The sequence below is a fragment of the Carlito syrichta genome, unplaced genomic scaffold (assembly GCF_000164805.1).
Source record: "Carlito syrichta isolate Samal-C Ts95f unplaced genomic scaffold, Tarsius_syrichta-2.0.1 Scaffold306754, whole genome shotgun sequence".
In the NCBI taxonomy this organism is placed as follows: domain Eukaryota; kingdom Metazoa; phylum Chordata; class Mammalia; order Primates; family Tarsiidae; genus Carlito; species Carlito syrichta.
In genome coordinates this window covers 215,175-235,783 of record NW_007250850.1, presented here as the reverse complement: position 1 = coordinate 235,783, position 20,609 = coordinate 215,175, and the positions used below count along the sequence as shown (strand labels likewise).

Below are 20,609 nucleotides of genomic sequence, written 5' to 3'. Positions count from 1 at the left end.
CTGCTCCCCCACCACAGTTTCCCACTACTGCCAATTGCTTTCTTATAGCATTATAATTGTTCAAGGTCACCTTATGAGTGAGAACATATGGAGCTCAGTTCTTTGTTTCTGTGATAAATCACTGAGTATGATCGACTCCAAATCCATCCAATTTGCTTCAAAGTCCATATATTTGTCCTTCTCTGTGGCTGCATAATATTCCATTGTGTATATGTAGTACATTTTTTTAATTCAGGAGGTTGTTTTAGTAAACACAATGATACTGGAGCCCATGCGTTTGAGACCAACCCGGGAAGCATGGCGTTTCCACAAACAATAAAAACTAAAAAAAATCAGGCAGGCATGGGGGTGCATCGCTGTAGTCCCAGCCTCTCCAGAGGGTAAAGGGGGAGAATTGCCTGAACTTGGGATGTTAAGGCTGTGGTGAGCCACGATCTGTGTCACTGCACTCCAGCTTGGGTGACAGAGTGTGACCTCAGCTCAAAAAATTAAAATTAAAAAAAAAAAACCACAGTGATAATTTATTGTATTAACTATGGTTTTTTGTATACTTGAAAACTTGAATTGCAAGCATTTTATTTATTAAGATCTGGTCTGTATTGTCATAAAAAAGGAGTTCTTACACACAGCCTCTCCACATCATTCAAAAATTCAGAGTCTGTGAGAATTTCATGTATTTGATCTCCTGGGGGAAGTAAATGCCGGGTTATACAATAATATCTTCTCAGTGTATAAGTCACAAAATGTTCTGTCTTCTCAGTATAAACCCTTCTCCGAAGTTTAATGGTTGATGATACTTTTTCTTTTTCTTTTTCTTTTTTTTTGAGTTGGAGTCTCACTCTGTTGCCCAGATTGGAGTGCAGTGGCTGCTCCCGGCCACTGCAGCCTCGACCAGCTGGGCTCCGGTGATCCTTCTCCTCAGCCTTTCAAGTAGCTGGAAGTACAGGCGCGCGCCACCACGCCTGGCTAATTTTTTAATGATTGTAGAGAGGCGGTCTCGCCAAGTTGCCCAAGCGGGTCTCGAACCCGCGGGCTCAGGCAATCCACCCACCTCAGCCTCCCAAAGCGCGGGATTACAGGCTGAGCCATCCTTTTTCTTAATTTGGTTTTATTCTCTTCTTGGAAGAGAGGAGGAGTTAGTGGTTTGATCATTGTCGATAAAAACAGCCATGGCAACATTTATTGAGTGCTTCCTCTGTGTCAGACACTGCACACCCCTTCTTCCTCACAGCAGCCCCCCTGCAGGGCCAGGAAGACAAACAGCTTCTTGGGTTTGTTCAGCCAGAACATGAGTCTTCTCATGCTGGTGAGTCTGACTTGAGGGTCTGTGTTCAGGACACAGAACGCTCTAGATTGGGAAGAGAGGCCCACCTGTCCTAGTGGAAACGTCTTGTAGTCTTGGTCTCTGTGACATCATCTTTCTCTTCCTGCATCTCTGACTGATTTGCTGCCATCTTGTCCTCACTGCCTCAAGCATCCCCAGCTTCGATCCTTTTCCTTTTATTCTCTCACTGTGCGTGCCGTTTCCTTTGTGACCTCAGACTCTGGTCCTCTGTCCGTAGCCCTGGCAGCCCTGGTGCAGCCAGAGCCTCCTGGATACCTCCACGGAGGTGTCCCGCAGGTAGCTCGAACTCAGGATTTTTAGCATTCACCTGGTCTTCCTTCCAGATCTGTTCCTCTTCCTTCATGCTCTGTCCTGAATTTATGATCTGCCTTCCTCTGTAGCCTGAGAGCCCAGAAATCTGGGAGTCTTCCTGAACTTTTCCTTGACTCTCTCCTGCCACATCCAAGACAGTCTCAGAGTCTCTAGATTTTATCCTCGAAATCTCCATGTTTGCCTGTTCCGTCCATGGCCAGTGCAGCCCCCTGAAGCCAGGTTTCTGTCCTCTGTTGCATCCCAGTGGTACTCAGTTGTGGCTACCTGTCAGTTGCCAGAGGAGCTCTGAGATCATGGCACCCAGCCCTACCTGCAGAGATTTTGATTCCGTAGATCTTGGGTGAGGTCTGGGAGTCTGTGTTTTAGCAAGCACGCGATTCTTATGTGGGCAGTCTAGCAACAGACAAGCGTTTGAGAACCACCGATCCAACTGGTTTCCCTGCCTCTTGATGTATAACCCTTCCCTCTTCAGTTCACTCCCCACCCACTGTCTCCACCATGCTCCTTTAAAAGCCCAAACCCATCCAGTATCTCCTCAGCAGAGTTTGTAAGACCCCCCCCAGAGATCTGTGCAGTCATTTCCTGCCCTCTTCCTTTGTAGATCAGGCCTGCTTAGTTTCCAGAATAGGTGGTTGTCTTTCTTGGTTCTGGGCTATGTATTTATTCAGCTCTTGCAGAGTAGTCATACATTTTCATTTGCATATCTCTCGTCATTGCACTAAGAGGAACCTTTGCAGATCTCTCTAATTCTGCCCCCTGAAAAAAGACCTGTCTTCTTGGCAAATGACCCTTATTTAAAGAAAGTTCAAATCTCTGCTTTTGATGCCTGTCTTGTCCCCCTTCCTGTCGTAACAACTGAACTTAAGACACCCTCAGATATTGCAGTCATCACACTGCATAGCAATTTTATTTTCATGTCCCCTCTTCCTCTAGCAGATAATGAGCCTGAGAGATTGGGACCAAGTAACCTGTCCAAAATCACTCAGCTCTGAAGGAATAGAGTGTCTGGCTTCAAAGTCTGTTCTGTCTATTCCACTGTGCTATGTGGTCTTAAGATATAAATCAGATTAGGAATACAAGGCTGTTGGTAGAAGGGTGTTCAAGGGAATCCCCGTTTCAGATGGCTTCTGAAAAAGCCAGCATCTATTAAAAAATGGTCCCCATTTAAAAAATAAAGGTGTAATCTACATCTAGTAAAATTGACTTGTTTTTGTGAACAGTTTGTGAGCTGTGTAACTATTATGTGGCCTTTTAATCTAGATAAAACTATGTGACTGCTGCCCAAATTAATGTTTGTAAGCAAAGCAGTCCCACCTTGCATAAGTTTTATGGATCAGTCTTAAAATATTTTGATTAGAAACTGTTTCCTGAAAAAGAGTTAACCCTTAAGAATCTGGAAGGGTTAAGGCAATGTGTTTTAGAAATCCTCATTATTAAAATAAAGGGTTTTACTCTTGAGCTTGATTTGCTATGATATCTGGCTTTAGATTTGCTTAAATTTAGTTTAAAAATAGGATAGGGGAGCCATTATAAAAGGAGACACCTCCTTCTTCGTACCCAGTGGTTAGAAATTTTCCGAATTTAGGTGAAATTTGCTTTCCTATAACTTCTCATTGGTCCTGATTCTGCTTTTTAAAAACAGAGAATAAATCTGATTTCTCGTAAGTTCTCTTGGTATTTGGTGAGGGCTCTAAGTGATTTTGGCCAGGTTACTTGATTCCCAATCTCTCAGGCTCATTATCTGCTAGAGGAAGAGTAGACATGAAAATAAAACTGCCTTGCAGTGTGATGAGTGCAATGTCTGAGGGTGTTTTAGGTACAGTCGTTATGAAAATATGGAGCATTTATTTTAATATATTCAGAGTTTACATAAAATACACAAAGCATCAGTATTCGTGATTGTTCCTTTACTGTTTTAGTCCCCAAACATGTTTTTGGTTCAAGACTTTTTGGGGCCTGTTAGTTAACTCCTTTGATCATTTTCGATAAAAACGACCATGGCAACATTTATTGAGCGCTTCCTCTGTGTCAGACACTGCACACCAATTCTCCCTCATGGCAGCCCTCCTGCAAGGCCAGGAAGACAAATAACTTCTTGGGTTTGTTCAGCTGGAACATGAGTCTTCTCATGCTGGTGAGTCTGACTTGAGGATCCGTGTTCAGGACACAGGACGTTCTAGATTGGGAAGATCTTCCTATCCCTTTGTGACACTGTTGGGATACACTCCATCTTTCTTTTCGGTGGGAAAGGACACATATAAAAGAAGTATAGGACATTTGGATCTTGCCAGAAGCACTAAAGGAAATATGAGTGCAAATGAATACAGAAAAATACACATAACTTGAGTCATAAAATAGAAAAATGTGGAGGAAATAGTAGGATGGGAGTTGTTATACTTGGGCAGATATCTCTGGTCCGTCCCTCACTCGGTCATGGCTTCAGAAGCGGTCATGACCCTGGCCCAGGTGTGCCAGGCACAGAACCTGGTGAAGTGTGAGACTTGGTTCGTCAGAGTAGTTCTTTTTTTTCAAAGTCTTTAATGTTAAAGGTGTGGGGGTACAATTCAGGGCTAAGCATGCAAATGATGCAGGTGCCCTTGTTGATGAGGGGAGTCAGTGTCTTTCTGCTGAGGGAGCTGTCAGAAGTCTGCCTTATTTTCTTTCCCTAGAAAGAACAATCTTAAAATCCAACGTTTGTACCCATCAGTTAGAAGAAAACTGGGAAACGCTCTCCCTCAGTGAAGGGTGATGGAGCAGTCCTAGTTGTAGCACCAGAACAGCTGTTGGGATGCACAGGGCTTTTGCCTGACCTGCTTGTCGCTCGACCTCTCTGAGTCTGACTTTTCAGATAAAGAGTTCTCTTCTAAATCTAAGACTTCACAGGTGTAGCTTAGATGAAGTTTTACATGGCAACATGGAAGGCTGAAAATGGTTAATGAATAGGCTCAACCTAAGAGCAAAATCATTAAGGCATGAAGGCATAAACATTGTGTTAATAAGCATATTAAAAGTGTAAAATGCAAAAGTAAGGCAGTTTGGTAAACAGATCGATGAGTGGATATATTTGTGCTGTTTTTGATTCCCTTCCTCTAAAAAAACTTTCCAAAGAGAGAATTTCCCAAGAATGCTGCATAAAACACATTTGAATCTTTGTGCCATCTGGTGACAGAATTTGACTTTAGTGGTACAGAGAGGTAGGGTTTCAGCAATGTTTCTTTTTTCTAATAAATTCATGGCTTGGAATTCCACCGGTAACTGTGTGGTGTTAGACTATTGACAACATTGTGGAAATATATCTTCTGTCATTCTCCTATGTATAATCTGCATTTGGATTCATTGTACAGTAAGACAAATGAATTAGAGGATTTAATTTACCTTTAAATATATGTATTTGCATGTTTGAGTTCATGAAAATATGGAGCATTTATTTTAATATATTCAGAGTTTACATAAAATACACAAAGCATCAGTATTCGTGATTGTTCCTTTACTGTTTTAGCTCCTAAACATGTTTTTGGTTCAAGACTTTTTGGGGCCTGTTAGTAATGGCGGTTCTTCCTATCCCTCTGTGACACTGTTGGGATACATGCCATCTTTCTTTTCGGTGGAAAAGGAAACATATAAAAGAAGTAGAGGACATTTGAATCTTGCCAAGAAGCACTAAAGGAAATACGAGTGCAAATAAATACAGAAAAATACATATAACTTGTGTAATAAAATAGAAAAACATGGAGGAAGCATTAAGATGGGTGTTACTGTACTTGGTTTAAGTGCTGACAATTACTACCACTTCCTTACTCACAGTAGAAGATTGAATTTTTGAGAGGTCTCTGACCCTGTGAACGGAAGGACTAATTGGAGAAGGATGAGGTGTGAAATGTGACCTTTTATAGGCTGCAGCCAAGAGTTTGTTGTGTGGTTGCTGAATTAACGCATGGCTTGCACTGTTGGGCAAAGAATGGAGGGCATTGCCTTTTTCCCCTGGAGTAAGCAACGGAGCAAAGGACATTGAGCTCTATAGCTCACTCACGTAACTAAGTACTGGATTGAAGGGCTGTTGACTTGAGGTTGGAGTTGTGTCAACGTAGAGGAGATCTGGGAAGAGCTGTGGGAAAGAGTTCCTGGACACGGAGGAAAGCTTGAGTGTCAATGAAAGTACTGTTGGGTTTGGCAGAAAGGATAGAGAGTGAAGGAATATGAAAAAAATCACCTACTCTTTATCTATTCATCAAGTCCACTTTTAGGGACCTTGATAGGCCTTGCATTGTAAGAGTGAAAGAAGGCCTGTCTTCTGGGAAGGTCAGGGGTGTGATGAGTGCAGCGGTGGAACAGAAACACGTGTGGGTGCTTTGGTTGTGCAGAGTGGGTCCCTGTCCAGTTAAAAAAAATTTGATTCTGTTTTCTTCGACTTTAATCTCTTCTTCCTCCTAATAATTACTTTCAAAGGTGACAGTTTTCAGAAGCTAAAATTCCAAGGAATCATCTGGTTTCGCACTAGCTCAAAGAGAGTGGCTCATGGAATGGCAAATGGCGTGGCATCAGTGGGAGCTTCCGAGAAGATGTATGGTCTTCTGGGAGACGGTCCACATGTCAGACCCACCGTGTCAAGACCTGCATTTTGACTATGCCTTCTCCTCCCCGCCCCCTCCACCAGGTCGTTCTTTTTCTCATTAAGCTGAAGCATTCCCCATTTGGGAAAGGGTAGTTAGATGACAATTTTTAAAAAGCAAAACCAAAGTCGGAGGAGCATGAATCTATCTAGTTTACTCCCCTTCTGGGTTTCTAGATGAAGCAGATGAGGAGAGATTGTGCCCCTCGGGTCCTACACACAGAGGCAGAGCCAGTGTTCGAACTCAACCAATCTGTTTACTGAGGGAATCGCGTGTGCTTTTTCTGATTTGTGTGATTTCTCATTTTCCTGTACCTTGTTATTCTTTTACTGGCCTCCATGACTGTTTGATATTTGAAGTTCTTCAGAGTCTTACTAAGTATCTCTTTCCCTCTGCCTTTGGGTAGGCCCGTCTTTCAATTTTTCTGTTGAATGAGAGAAAGATACAGTGTACCACATTGTACATCAAAAAGAACGTACGTTTTCATTCACTCTTAATTTCTCTAATTTTTCTATTTCTCTAATTTTTTCCTACTCGCTGCTTAGAATGTTCTTGAAGTCAATAGGAATTCTGTACCTGGGAAGGATGAGAAATAGTCTCTGATGTTAGACATAAAATGCTCACAGATGAATTCATTTTTCTTCCTTTTTTGCGTAGATTATCCCATTTACAGAGTACTTCTGCTCTTTGTATCAGTCTCAGGGAAAACAGTCTCGGTCTTACACTTGGTGGCGAATAGGATACCACAGCGACTCCTCTTAGGCCTAGAACAGGGCTTTGGACTTCAGGGAGTTTGTCTAAATCGTTTTCTCTTACATAGAAAAATGAAAACATTTCTCTATATAAGGAGCACCCCATATTTTATAGGGGACTTTTGGCATAGAAAGATGTGGTCATAGAAGGGTGATGAGCATAGGATAAAATGTCATCAAAGAAAAGTGAACAATCACTTATAAGACCACACTACACAGTGCCTTTAACAAAAGTCAGTCAAGCTATCTTTTAAGTCACTTCCTTCCTCCTTGTGAGACGTTTGCCATCTCTGCTGTCATTCAAATGTTTTAGTTTATTTTTAACTCTGGAATGTGTTTGATTTGAGTGATCCAATCATAATGTCTGAATAGTAGACCTCCCTTGTGAACGAGGAAATAAAATCTGTTTTTCTTGTTTGCCTATGTCTTTTCCTGTCAAGTCATTTTTGCACCTTTTTAACTACTCTGATTTCACTGAAACTATAGTTATTATGTCACTTCTTATCTTTGGAAATTATTCGGCTGTTGTGTTGTTGTGTTTTATGTCTTGTGTCTTATTTTCTATCAGCAGTATCTAGAAACAGATTAAGTTGGTTTTTTGAAATACTTAAAAGTATTTTGTATCTTTTAGTATACCTAGTTATCAAATACAAAAACCATTGTGCATATATAGCTTTAGTGAAAATGACAGTTTAAAGAAGAGGTTATTATAATCAGCAATTAAGTTAAATTAATTTAAGCTGGTTCTAGGAGCTTGTATTTTCTTTTACTATTTAAAAAGTATATTACTTTTGACCGGGCTCGGTGGCTCACGTCTGTAACCCCAGCCCTTTGGGAGGCTGAAGTGGGAAGATTGCTTGAGCCCAGGAGTTCCAAGACCAGCCTAGGCAACATAGTGAGACCTTGTCTCTACAAAAAGTAAAAAAGAAAAATAAGCCGAGCATGGTGACGCACAACTGTAGTCCCAGCTCCTTGAGGCTACAGGGAAGGATCACCTGAGCCCAGGAGTGAGGCTGCAGTGAGCCCTGATTCAGGCCCCTGTTCTCCACCTGGGCGAGAATGACACCCCAGCTAAGAAAACAACAACAAACAACAACAACAACAAACCCAGAAGACAACAAATGCATTATTTTCCTCAAAATAGAATTTAAAAACGTTTTGCATTGCCAAGAAGAAACTACACATTAGCTTTGCAACCTTTCAATGTTGTTTAGCTCCTAGAAGTAGAAGCGTTAATATCAGTATCTTTTTATAATGTGTTAAAAAATGAATTTTTGTCAATGCCATCTGTGTTTCATTATCATGACGCTCTTAGAAATGTTTTACTTGTGGCAACGCTCTATTATAAAATTGATGCTTGGTTGCATATTTGAATATTACAGACAATTCATCTTAAGTAATATAATGTTTAGTTACACATATGTAAATTGATTTCTGGCTTTAGAGAAAAGCACACATTGGGTCTTCATGGGGAATAAAACAGATGTATGCTATCAGTGAAAAAGCTTTAAAAAAAAAAATGGTCATGCACGGTGATGCATGCACCTGTAGTCCCAGCTACTCAGGAGACTGAGGCAGAAGGATCGCCTGAACCCAGGAGGTCAAGGTTGTGGTGAGCTGGAACCATGCCAGTGCACTCCAACCTGAGTGACAGAATGAGACCCTGTGCCCAAAAAAGCAGTTAGAAAAAAATGTCTTGGGTATGATGGCCATTTAAATAAATTGTAGAATTATAATGAACGTTAGTGTCTCAAGTATAGTTGTCCTCTCGTCGTCAGTGGCTAGAGATATCCCCACACACCTCTTGAGTCTAGCTCTTACCTGCTTTTGGGTGTCTAGAGGAACAGCTTCCAAACTGTGCTGATCAATGTCACAGATCATATATGGAAGACAAGTGTTTCCTTAGATACTTGTTTTCTGCCCGTGAAGTTTTTCATTAACTTTTCATTCCAAGCTTACCTCCTCTATTTTTGGTGAGTTGCATTTCTTGTCTTTGTAAAACATCATGTGGAATGTAAGAAGTGAAACTGGATTTTCAGAAGCTACTTACAGGTGTCGGTGTTGTTTCTTTGGTTTTTCTATCACGTGTTTTTGTTGAGACTTGAAAGGGCAGTGATGTGTGTTTGGTCAAAGTAGGAAGTGGAGTCGAAGCATTTCGATTCCTAAAGAGTCTGCTTTTTACAGTGTTTATGGTTCAGCGAGTGTCACGGTGCTTTGTTCTCTCTACAGACAAGCGTGTGGAAAACTGGCCTCTGATGCAGTCTCCATGGCCTACACTAAGCATAAGCACTCTCTATCTCCTGTTTGTGTGGCTGGGTCCTAAGTGGATGAAGGACCGAGAACCTTTTCAGATGCGCCTGGTGCTCATCGCCTATAATTTCGGGATGGTTTTGCTTAACCTTTTCATCTTCAGAGAGGTAGGTCTCTTAAGCTCACGCTAGACGAATTCTCCAGGCTTGTTGGAAAGTAAAAAATGAGAATGTGTAAAACCATCATTGCACTATTGCACCCCAAGATAACTGTGAGCCACTCTAATGGTAAATTTTTGACATTTTTCACTCGAAGAGAACAAAGATGTAAAACATAAGATTTGGGGCAGTTGCTTAAAATAGATTTCGAATCAGACAGAATGGATTCTAAAATAACCCTTGTTCATTTTTCTGGCATTCAAAGTTATCTAAGCCGGGCACAGTGGCTCATACCTGTAATCCCAGCACTTTGGGCAAAGAGGATTGCCTGAGTCCAGGGGTTCAAGAGCAGCCTGGGCAACTTGGCAGGACCTTGTCGCTACCATAAATAAAAAAAACTAGCTGGGCATGTTGGTGCATGCCTGCGGTTCCAGCTACTTGGAAGACTGAGATGGAAGGATCACCTGAACCCAGCAGGTGACTGTGAGCATGCCACTGCCTTTTGGCCTGGGTGACAGAGTGAGACTCAGACTCAAAAAAAAAAAAAGTTACTTAACTGTTCTTCACCTGCTTTTCCCCATTTGTAAAATGAGGAAAATACCAACCTTCTAGGTTCTCATCAGAGTTAAGTGAGATCATTTTTGTGTAGTGTTTGGCACCTATTAAGCACTCAGTAAACGGCAGCAACTGTTTATTCGTAATTCTCATTCAGCAGTTTCAAGTTTGGTAACTGATCAAAATATATAGATGTGAATACCGATTTCAAGTTAAATCCTGTTGGGTAATGTCATTGTATTTTGGACTGGAATTAAAATGAGTTACCTACTATACAACTGTTGCCACTAATCATTGTATACTTTCTGGGCACCAGCAAATTCTCCCTGACATTTTGAAAGGAAATCCTAAATGCTAGTTTGACGAGCCATTTTTTAAGTTGTGGACGTGTAAGGAATCTGTTTCCTACGAGATGTGTTAGAATTCTGCATGATCACAGGGAACTGATTAGTGATACTAGGAAAGTAAACACTAACTCTTAAAAAAAAAACAACTTTCTTTAATTGACAGCCTAGCCTACAGAATATAACTTCATAACTACTTTGATTTATTTGGATACTTGCATCTAATTTGTTAGTTATAAACTATGACCACTCTCAGTCAAAAATAGAAACCAGTTAAGGCAGGACAAGTCTTAGATCTGAGTCATGGCAATACAAATTTCTTTTAATATTTTGAGGTAGATAGAGGTGATGTCTCAGTCTAGAAGTTACATGTGATTTTAAATGTAGATTTAGGTCATAGAACAAGTTAGTACTCAATAACTTTTAGAAACTCCAATACAATAAATGTTTAGCAAATTTGAAATTTTTAAAAGATGAAATATTGCTTTTAACCTATTTTAAAAAGTTACACATTGCATTTAGTGTTTTTAATGCTGTTCTACTAAAACTTTACTCCAAATGTTGTTACTTTTTTCCTAGTTATTCATGGGATCATACAATGCAGGATATAGCTATATTTGCCAGAGTGTGGATTATTCTAATAATGTTAATGAAGTCAGGGTAAGTACATTAAAAATACTGCTATTCAGTAAAAATGGCTTAATTTTATAGACCCTAGTCTGTGAAAATGTTCTTTAATACGGTCGTGAGATTGTACTGGATTGTTGTGAGTCAGTAAAGCTATGCTTTTCTTTAAAAGTATATCATTTAAAATTTGTTTTTGTACCTCTAGTAAGTTCTTTTATTTGGTGATATGAGTTGATATGAATGGGATTTCTAGAATGCAGCTTATTAAAAAACAGATATTATTTTATACTTTTTGTTGTTGTTTTCGGTCAAGAATAGAAACTCCTAAAGAGAATCAAATTATTTGTTAAGAAAGTCTGAGGAAAAGCAGATGTTAGCAAATTAGGCATAGCGCAATTTGTATAGGTATAAACTCAGTTTTTATTATATTTTCATAAAATAAACACTGGTAATATAATGTTATCGTACTTTATTTTCTAATCACCTTCATTAGTAGGCGATTAACATTTAACTCAGGTGAAAGAAACAGCAAATTATCTTATGCTATTATTCTATTGAACTCCTCTTAAACACTGTGGTTCGTATTAAAAATTACATATAACATAAAACATATCTTTCTTATATGTTTTATGTTATATGTAATAATAACAGGATATGGATTGGCTTCCCTTGAGAAAAATAGCTTTCTGGCTTGGGGGTTGGGGAACATGAATGCCAGTTCTCATCAAGACCCAAGACCAGATTTCTCGAATATACTTACCATTTTATGTCCATGTCTCCATTTCCCTATGGGAAGACTTACGGACTGATAAAAAATCACCCCGTTGGTTGTCATGTTAGTTTTGTTCATTAAATGAACAAGTGTTGAGCTTCTATTGTATGCTGATACCACGAGGAACACTAGGTAGGTGAAAAGACGGTGAGATTCCTGCCTCGGTGGAGCTGAAATTCTCTTGAGGGTGAGGAGGCCGACTGGCGTCATGTAGACAAATGACTAAAGACAGAATTAATAAAAACTGCAATATTTCTGGGAGAGACTGGGGTCAACTACTTTCTTTAGATTTGTTGGTCAGGAAAAAATTTCTTCTGATCACCATGTTGCCAGAGAATCTCTTCAGTTGAGAATTGACTTCTTGCTTTGGAGAGGGGCAAGAAATGTTTGATTTGCTTTCTTCTAGCAATGTTCTTAGAAAAACCCCTTGGATGAGGAAACTGTTAGTATTTTTAGGATAAAGTTTCAAAAACACCACTCTGGTCATGGCAAACCAACCCTCTTGACATGCATGAACTTTCAAGTCTTTAAAAAAGTAGCTGTGATTAGGACTGGAATCTAGGAGGAGAAAGAGCCTGAGATTTGCAGCAGAGTTCCTTTGAAGTCTCCCTCCTGTTCTCACCTCCTCTCTGATAGTGGATGCCGTAGTGTGACTGTTTTACCCAGAGACTCATTTTTGTATTCCCTGTTGATGTAGCCAGGAACTATTAGTTTTCACTTTGGTGTTGCCTATTGAAAAGGTATCTTTAAGACACACCTCATCAATAAGGGTACCTGCACAATGAACATTTGTATACCTAACCCTGAATTGTACCCCACAATTTCAAAATAAAAATTAAAAGAGAAAAAAAGAGATACCTTTTCAAAGGAAACAGAACTGTTTATTATTATATGTGAATCGTGGCAAATTTAGAGGCCCACTTGGAGGAAACACATGGTCTCTTTCCCTTTAGAGAGTTATTTATTTTAAAATGGTGATAGTGCCGGGCTTGGTGGCTCAGCCTGTAATCCCGCGCCTTGGGAGGCTGAGGTGAGTGGATTGCCTGAGCCCGTGGGTTTGAGACCCACCTGGGCAACTTGGCGAGACCTCATCCCTACAGTAAATCAAAATATAAGCCGGGCGTGGCAGCGCGCACCTGTAGTTCCAGCTACTTGGAAGGCTGAGGTGGAAGGATCGCCGGAGCCCAGCAGGTCGAGGCTGCGGTGGTCGGGAGCGACCACTGCACTCCAGTCTGGGTGACAGAGTGAGACTCCAATTAAAAAGAAATGAAATAAAATAAAATAAAATGGTGATAGTTACTTTATTTTTAAACTAATATAATAGTGAATATTAACTATAGTTCTGCTGTGATTAGATAACTATTTCAAGGTTATTTTCAACCAGCTTTTTTTTTTTTGGTCATTTTCAGCAGTATTACTCAAGCAAATTCAGCAGATAATTATCCATTTGTAGCTACGAGACTTTATTATTTATATGACCTTTCTCTTTCCTCAAACTTTAAAATTGTAATTTTGTTTCTCAGAGGCAAAAAACCAACCGAACAAAAACCCATGCCACCCACCAGATACAGGTGTAACATGAGGAAGGGATCTTTCAACTCTGAGATACCCAACACTGTCAAGGCCCTAACACACAAAGGTTTATGTTATTTTTACATAGGATGCTTGTCACAGAAAATGCTTGACATTAAATAGTTTTGGCTACTGCTATAGAGGATTATTGGAAAACATTTGAAAACATATACAGAGGTCACCTCTCACTGGATCCTTAATCTCTGCATGTAATGTAATCTTTCTGCACCATCTGGTGTCTTAATTAAAGCCCAGGAAAAGAAAAGACTTATTTATGTAAGCAGGATTATATTTGTGACCTGGGGAATATTTGGTTTTTGTTTATTCTTTCCAACGTATTGTTTTAAATATTCTGCTACCTAATACAAACTGCTGTGATTGGATCCTTACTTAATGCACATGTTAAAGTGAGAGAGAGAGAGACAGACAGACAGACAGGTACTCAGACGCTTACAGAGACCAGTAGCTGCATACGTTTATTTGCCAGTTTTTCTGAGGCATAATTTAGGCTAAGCGTGAACAACTGAAATATTTTACAAGGTAGACATCTCAGTGCCTGTACCAGATTGAAAAGCATAGCAATGTGAATGTGTTTCCAGCTCTCTGTTCAGCAGTTTGACAGTGTGTGACATCCACCCATATGACAGGCTGAAAACGTCCTCTGAATTATTATTACTGTATAGCTACAGCTTTGGACTCATTTTTTCCCCCATGGATAAATGCTCAGGTTTCAGGCCTACTTAGCCATAGATGATTCCATGCCTTGTACATTTTCTGCTGTGAAGATTATTTTGGACTGACTTACAGTGAGTAGAAACCCATACAAGAATGCCATTTTGTGCTGATAACATGCCTTTCCTTTCTTTTTACAGATAGCCGCTGCTCTGTGGTGGTACTTTGTATCTAAAGGGGTTGAGTATTTGGACACAGTGTTTTTTATCCTGAGGAAGAAGAACAATCAAGTTTCTTTCCTTCATGTATATCATCACTGTACAATGTTCACATTGTGGTGGATTGGAATTAAGTGGGTCGCAGGAGGACAAGGTGAGCATTTTCAGGGATAGATCTGCATGTGTTAAATTGTATACGTGTGGTGGGTGGAAAGGAATGGGAACCTGGGAATTTGACTTGGTCTGTCATTTAACTTGCCTTCATGGGTGATCATTTCCTGTTCATTTCACTTTTTAAAAATCTGAAGAAAGTAAAACTTTAGCTTTTTTTCCTGTGACTGCTTCACTACTTAAAGATTTGCTCCAGGCATGAGCGTAAACCAAGCCTAAATGTAGGAAATAATATTTTGATGGAGGACAGTTCCAGTAGTTCTGAGCCAAAGGATACCGAGACACAACCCCTCAATCTGAGGATGCCATTTTCAGTCCAAACCCCCAAATCTGAAATCTGAGATGCTCCAAAATCTGAAACTTTCTGAGCCCCGCAAGACGCCACAAGTGGAAAATTCCACACCTGACCTCATAAGATGAGTCGCAGTCAAAACACAGGTGCTCAGCACCCAGTTTATTCACTTCTCCAAGGGAACAAAGACCCTCCAGTCCCCTTCAGCTGTGATGTTTTTTCTGCACACAGCGTGATGGTGATGCCAAGCAACTGTAGATCGTCCACGTGGATGACTGAGCTCAGGGCATCTTCGCTTTCAGATGGCTCAGTGTACACAAACTTGGTTTCATACCAAAAGCTATGTTTAAATCTTATAAGATTGCCTCGGGCCATGTGTATAAAACATCAGTGAGTTTTGGGATTAGGCTTCAGCCTTTTCCCCAAGATGCCTCCTTATGTGAATGTTCCAGAATCTGAAAGCATCCCAGATCTGGACCACTTCTGGTCCTAAGCATTTTGGACAAGGGATACTCAACCCGTATAGGCCTTAAATGACCTTGTTGGTTCATATTCGGAGGAAATTTTATTTAGCTTTGTTAATGTTAAGAGGATCTGGACCACACTTTCCTTAAGCCTCTGGCCCCCTCTCTGGTCTTGGAGAAGTGGATCCACCCTCTCTTTCTCTGGTCCACTTTCCGAATAAACTTTCTTTTCTAGTCTTAAAAAAAAAAGAGGAGGAACTGAATTTACAGTTGGGCCAAGATTCTCCTCCAGGGTTGTCTTCTCAGTGCCTATAGATTAAAGATGATTCACACCGTTGCGCTGAAACAGACCATTCCTCCGATGGGGACGGGGCGCGAGTTGTTGTCGTCCAGTTCGCCTTGCTGCTTTCCACTGTCACGTGACGGCAGTCAGCAACTTACAAATTTTGATTGGGGGCCCAATTTAAAATAATACAGTCGGTCTCTGTAGCTTTAAAAAGAAGTCAATCAATCTGAATTTACCCCTTAAAACACATCATGACCAAGTTCATTATTGTTGCATTTATACTTTGACTTAAATAATGTTCTGAAAAGAAAGAATGGTATTGGTTTAGACTGACTGGAATATCTCTGTAGATGTACATATACTTAATGGATTCTCCAATATGTGTAATGCTGTCATATTTAAAACTATTTAGAAACCTAAGAAAGCAGTTCTATTTTGTTGTAGATATGCATATTATATGTACTATAACCTTTTGCCCCAAGAGTAGTAGAATTAAATGTGCCATTAACAGTTGTTCTGTAGTAAAGCCTATGTAAGCTCACTGGAACACCCCATTTGAAAACTACCCCTTTGAAAGTTCTTTCAACACATTTTGTTTATATGGTAAAAATGCAGATCTAAACTTTAAAAATATTGAGCTTTTTCATTAGCACTACTTTATACAACGTATTCCTAACCAGTACTCAAGAGTAAATGTTAGAAAATAACATGGATTCATTTATTTTATACCTCAGTGGTTTACTGCCTAATAACATTTCGTGTCTTGCAATTACCTCTTGTTTCTCTAAAGCATTTTTCGGAGCCCAGATGAATTCCTTTATCCACGTGATTATGTACTCATACTATGGACTGACAGCCTTCGGCCCGTGGATTCAGAAGTATCTCTGGTGGAAACGATACCTCACCATGTTGCAGCTGGTAAGTTAAATGCCTCTGAAGTTTCTTTTGGTGGAATACTGAATGCGTTTGAATTTTACTAATTGTGAAGTGCCAAGTCATTTTAGACAGGTTCCTGATACACACTTAACTATCTTCTAGTAATAATCAGTTGAAACGGCTTCGTTTTCACCTGCCTGTTCGTAGACTTACTGGTCACAACCACTTCTTTTATAATGTCCTCAAGAGACTGGACAGAGCACTACACAGAGCAGAGGAAACATTTGTCACAAAGATTTGTGGAAAGCATGATGAAAGATCGAAACATAGATTCATCAAAAGCATGTAGATTCATGGGTGACTAGAAAAATGATACTTTTTTTCCCTTGGGTGATTTTTTCTAACTTAAAAATTTTATTGCTTCAATCCTTTCCTTCCATCAATTTTCTTTTTTTAATTCTGTTTTTCAGTCTTTGTTGACAGATCTCATGTATTTGTAATATAATATAGAAGAGAAGGCAGAGAAGGCAAGGAAGGGGTGGGGTGAGGGAAGGGAATAAGGACCAGAGAACTCCTGGTAAATCTCCAAAACAGCGGTCCCCAACTTCGGGCCAACTTCCAGGGTCCCCAGCTTCCATAGCCTCTGAGGATCTGGGCCACACAGCAAGAGTGAGCAGGTGAGGGGGTGATGCTCGCTCTTGGGAGCGGCTGCAAATGCAGATTAACGTTAGCAGTGAGGTTCGACTGCATATATCCCCCGACCCCAGTCCATGGAAATACTGTCTTCCATGAAACTGGTCTCTGATACAAAAAAAGGTTGGAGACCACCGCTCTAAAACACCATCCTAAGAGCAGAGCCAGGCATTTTGAAAGGCGACTTTTAAAGCTTTCTGCACATAATTAATCTGAGTATGACTTCTTATAGCATCTGGTTGCATGTGTCAATGTGACATTCATTCATAGTGAGGTGCTAACCTGTAATCACACTGCAAATCCCAAACCAACCTGGTAGTTCCTCTCCAAGCTTTGGAATTTATGATGATCTGCTTTAATTATAGCCTGTGTATGGTTTTATCAGTGGAATCACATTTGAAAATATTCTCCATCTCTGCTCCAAGTTGCCAAACAGCTGGCTAGCCAAACAGGAAACACAACTTTTGGAGAATGCTGGGTGTGAAGGACTCATTTGTAATCAAAATCCTATAGGAGGTTCCTTCCAGTTTTTGTGCAGAAGCTGTTTCTATAGCTTATGTAACTTATTTCTCCCAGTAAGTTGTAAATGATCCCAAGAAAATGAAGAGGTGATCAGAATCATGTGAATTATTTATACATATTTTACCGGCGGTTGAGCGAGGCATGCTCAGTCACACCTTTATACACACCCTTTTTTGGTGATGCAGGTTCCCAAAACCATTGTGAAACCAAAGTTCTCAAAATTTGGGTTTTTGCCATGGAAGATTGTAAAAGTAGTTTAATGTGATATAAACTTCTGGCTTAAATTGCATAAATTATGTTATTAAAATTTAAAATGACTGTTAATATTGATTGTTTTAATCAATAATGTATTACTTTAATGCTATCCTCAAAAGAAAAAGTACAATTGCTCATTCCAAACAGGGTGTTAAGTTTATATCCTAAGCCCAAAGTTCTCACAAGTTAGTCATGTAAGTTCGTCGCGTAAAAAGTTAACCCTTGTTAACATTGTATAATTCATAATTCTTACATCTTGAACCATTTATTTGTTGATACGTCAGAGTTTATTCATTTTAGGCATCTCACTTTTGCTTTTTCTCCTTTTAAAGATTCTTAAAGTTGAAAGTGATTCTTCTTGCATTTATTCTCTTTTTTCTGTTACTTTCATTTTCCTTTATTTTTTGAGTCAGGGTCTCACTCTGTCACTCAGGCTGGAGTGCAGTTACCACTCACTGCAGCCTCGACTTCCTGGGCTCAAGCAGTCCTCCTGCCCCCACCTCCCAAGTAGCTGGTACTACAGGCATGTGCCACCACACCCAGCTAAATTTTGTATTTATTCTTTGTAGAGACAAGGTCTGGCAATGTTGCCCAGGCTGGTCTCAAACTCCTGGGTTCAAGCAGTCCCACTACCTCGGCCTCCCAAGGTGCTGGGCATTATAGCGATGAGCCGTCACACTTGATCTTCTACTCAATTTTGTCAAAACAGTCGTTTTTAAAGGATAGTGTTTAAATGCAAATTTACCTATGTAGTATCTGTAAGAAACCAATAAGCCATTTTGATAACTTCATTTAAAAAAGTATAGGTACCTGCTTGCTGACACTTTGGTTGGAAGAAGTCAGTTTAAAACATGGGAGGAAACAAAATTGAAGAAGCCACACTACTTTTTACTCTTGCAGGCCATCAAATCATACTCATCAGCTAGCATCACTCAATAAATACTCATTGAATGCTGATGCTGGGCCAGGGACTTGGAAATCATCAATGAGTGAGACCAGGCCCTGCCTCCCGGGGTTGTATTCTAGTCGAAGGACAGTAAAGAGGTCAAAAATACAGATGGTGTTTTCAGATAGTGATCATTCTTCTTTTTAAAAGAATCACAGTACAAACGACCCCTTTGGTTAGTGGGATCGAGAGGGCCCGTGGAAGGTGCCAGGAAGCCCTGGCTGGGAAGGTGGCGTTTGGGCCATGAGCTGTGGGGACCCAGGGAGCAATCCACTTTGAACAGCGTGGCAAAATCCGGGCCCATGATGGGTGTGGAGAGGACTCTGATGTCCCTGCATGTTGCTTACCGTGCAGAGTAACCATCTCACGTGCTGTTTTTGATTGCAGGTCCAATTCCATGTCACCATTGGACACACAGCCCTGTCCCTGTACACCGACTGTCCCTTCCCCAAGTGGATGCACTGGGCTCTCATCGCCTATGCCATCAGCTTCATCTTCCTCTTCCTCAACTTCTACGTGCGGACGTACAAAGAGCCCAAGAAAGTGAAAACCGGCAAAACAGCCACGAATGGCATCTCAGCCAACGGTGTGAGCGCATCTGAGAAGCAGCTGGTGATAGAAAACGGAAAAAAGCAGAAAAATGGCAAAGCAAAAGGAGAGTAAATTGGAACTGGGCCTTAACTGTCGTTAGCAGTGAGGAAACTCCCATGTCATACACAATTTCAGGGAAAACAGGAAGCAAAGGAGGGCTCGGGGTGGGGAGACAAAACTAACGTGCTCTATGTGCTAGCAACCTTTAGACTGAGCAAAGTGTTACGTACCATGCCCAGACGGTTTATTTATGAAGTTTTTATTTTAAACATTTTTAAACATTAGCCTTGACGTTGTCCAGACCAAAGCAGTCAGGATGTGACGTAATTGTCTGAAGGATGAGACTTTTCGTGAATTTTGCCACCCACCTGTTCTCCAGTCTGACTTTAGACGATCGCAGAGACGTAGTCTATATGAATTTTCTTTTTGATAAATTGCTGACGTACTTACTGACTGCAGTCAGTTACCTTTCATTTTCTTGTCCAAAGCTGGAGATGTGGGTCCATTTAAATTGGCATGTTTGAACGCATCTGCTGACCGGAACCGGTCAGATCTCTCCACCTCTAAGTGAGAAAATAATACCCTTTTGGTCGTAATTAAATTTTTAAGAAATCTGCTGATCTCTGTAGAATCTTAGAGGTTCGATGATGGTGTTGGTGAAAATAAGAAAGAATGACAGTGAAATCCTGCCTGGTGATTCAAAGGTCACCATGACCGGAGGCACAAATCACTGGGGGGAAACAACACTTTTTGTGGCAGAAAGGCAGCCTTTGAATACTCCTCTATTACTAGCAGAAGAATTAAGATTGTTGTCTGATCGAAACATGAAACAACTCACGTCTTTGTCAGTAACATCTGAAGATAGTTACATTTATGTGCTGTTAGCAGAGAGTATGTTGATTTTTTATCAGGCTTCCCTTGTTTTGATTTGCGGCTGTTACTGATTTTTCGTATGTGGAAATATACCTACCTCTTCTGTTGGAAAGAACATTTAAAATTAAATAAATTTTAATTTAAAAATCAAGGAGTCCTCTAATGTAAATTTTAATATTAACTTTCAAATCCACTGGTCTGTTTCTTTGTTTTTGTTTTTGTTTTGTGTGTTTTTTTTTGTTGTTGTTGTTGTTTTACAAATAGCATACACAAAACATTTCTGTGAAACTATCCTTCTCTTTCAATGTGCTTAATTTCGGAGTGACACTTTCCTTGTGACTGAGTTGCAAGATCTTATTTATTAACTGGATATGAAGTGTAAGTCCACTTTGGTGCAATATTCTTGACTCCTTGGTGCTAAGGATCGTTAAACTCAGTGCTTGATGTTGCAAG

At 40.2% G+C, this 20,609-nt stretch overlaps 1 protein-coding gene across 1 annotated transcript; it reads left to right on the top strand.

Annotated features, from left to right (window-relative positions):
• Nucleotides 1-6,159: 6,159 nt before the first annotated feature.
• On the top strand, nt 6,160-20,307 carry ELOVL4 (ELOVL fatty acid elongase 4). Its single transcript, XM_008063334.2, has 6 exons — nt 6,160-6,311; nt 9,249-9,436; nt 10,906-10,986; nt 14,170-14,341; nt 16,191-16,318; nt 19,080-20,307. The coding sequence occupies exons 1-6, from the start codon at nt 6,173-6,175 to the stop codon at nt 19,353-19,355; spliced, it is 984 nt and encodes a 327-aa protein (XP_008061525.1). The 5' UTR covers nt 6,160-6,172; the 3' UTR covers nt 19,356-20,307.
• The last annotated feature ends 302 nt before the right edge of the window (nt 20,308-20,609 follow it).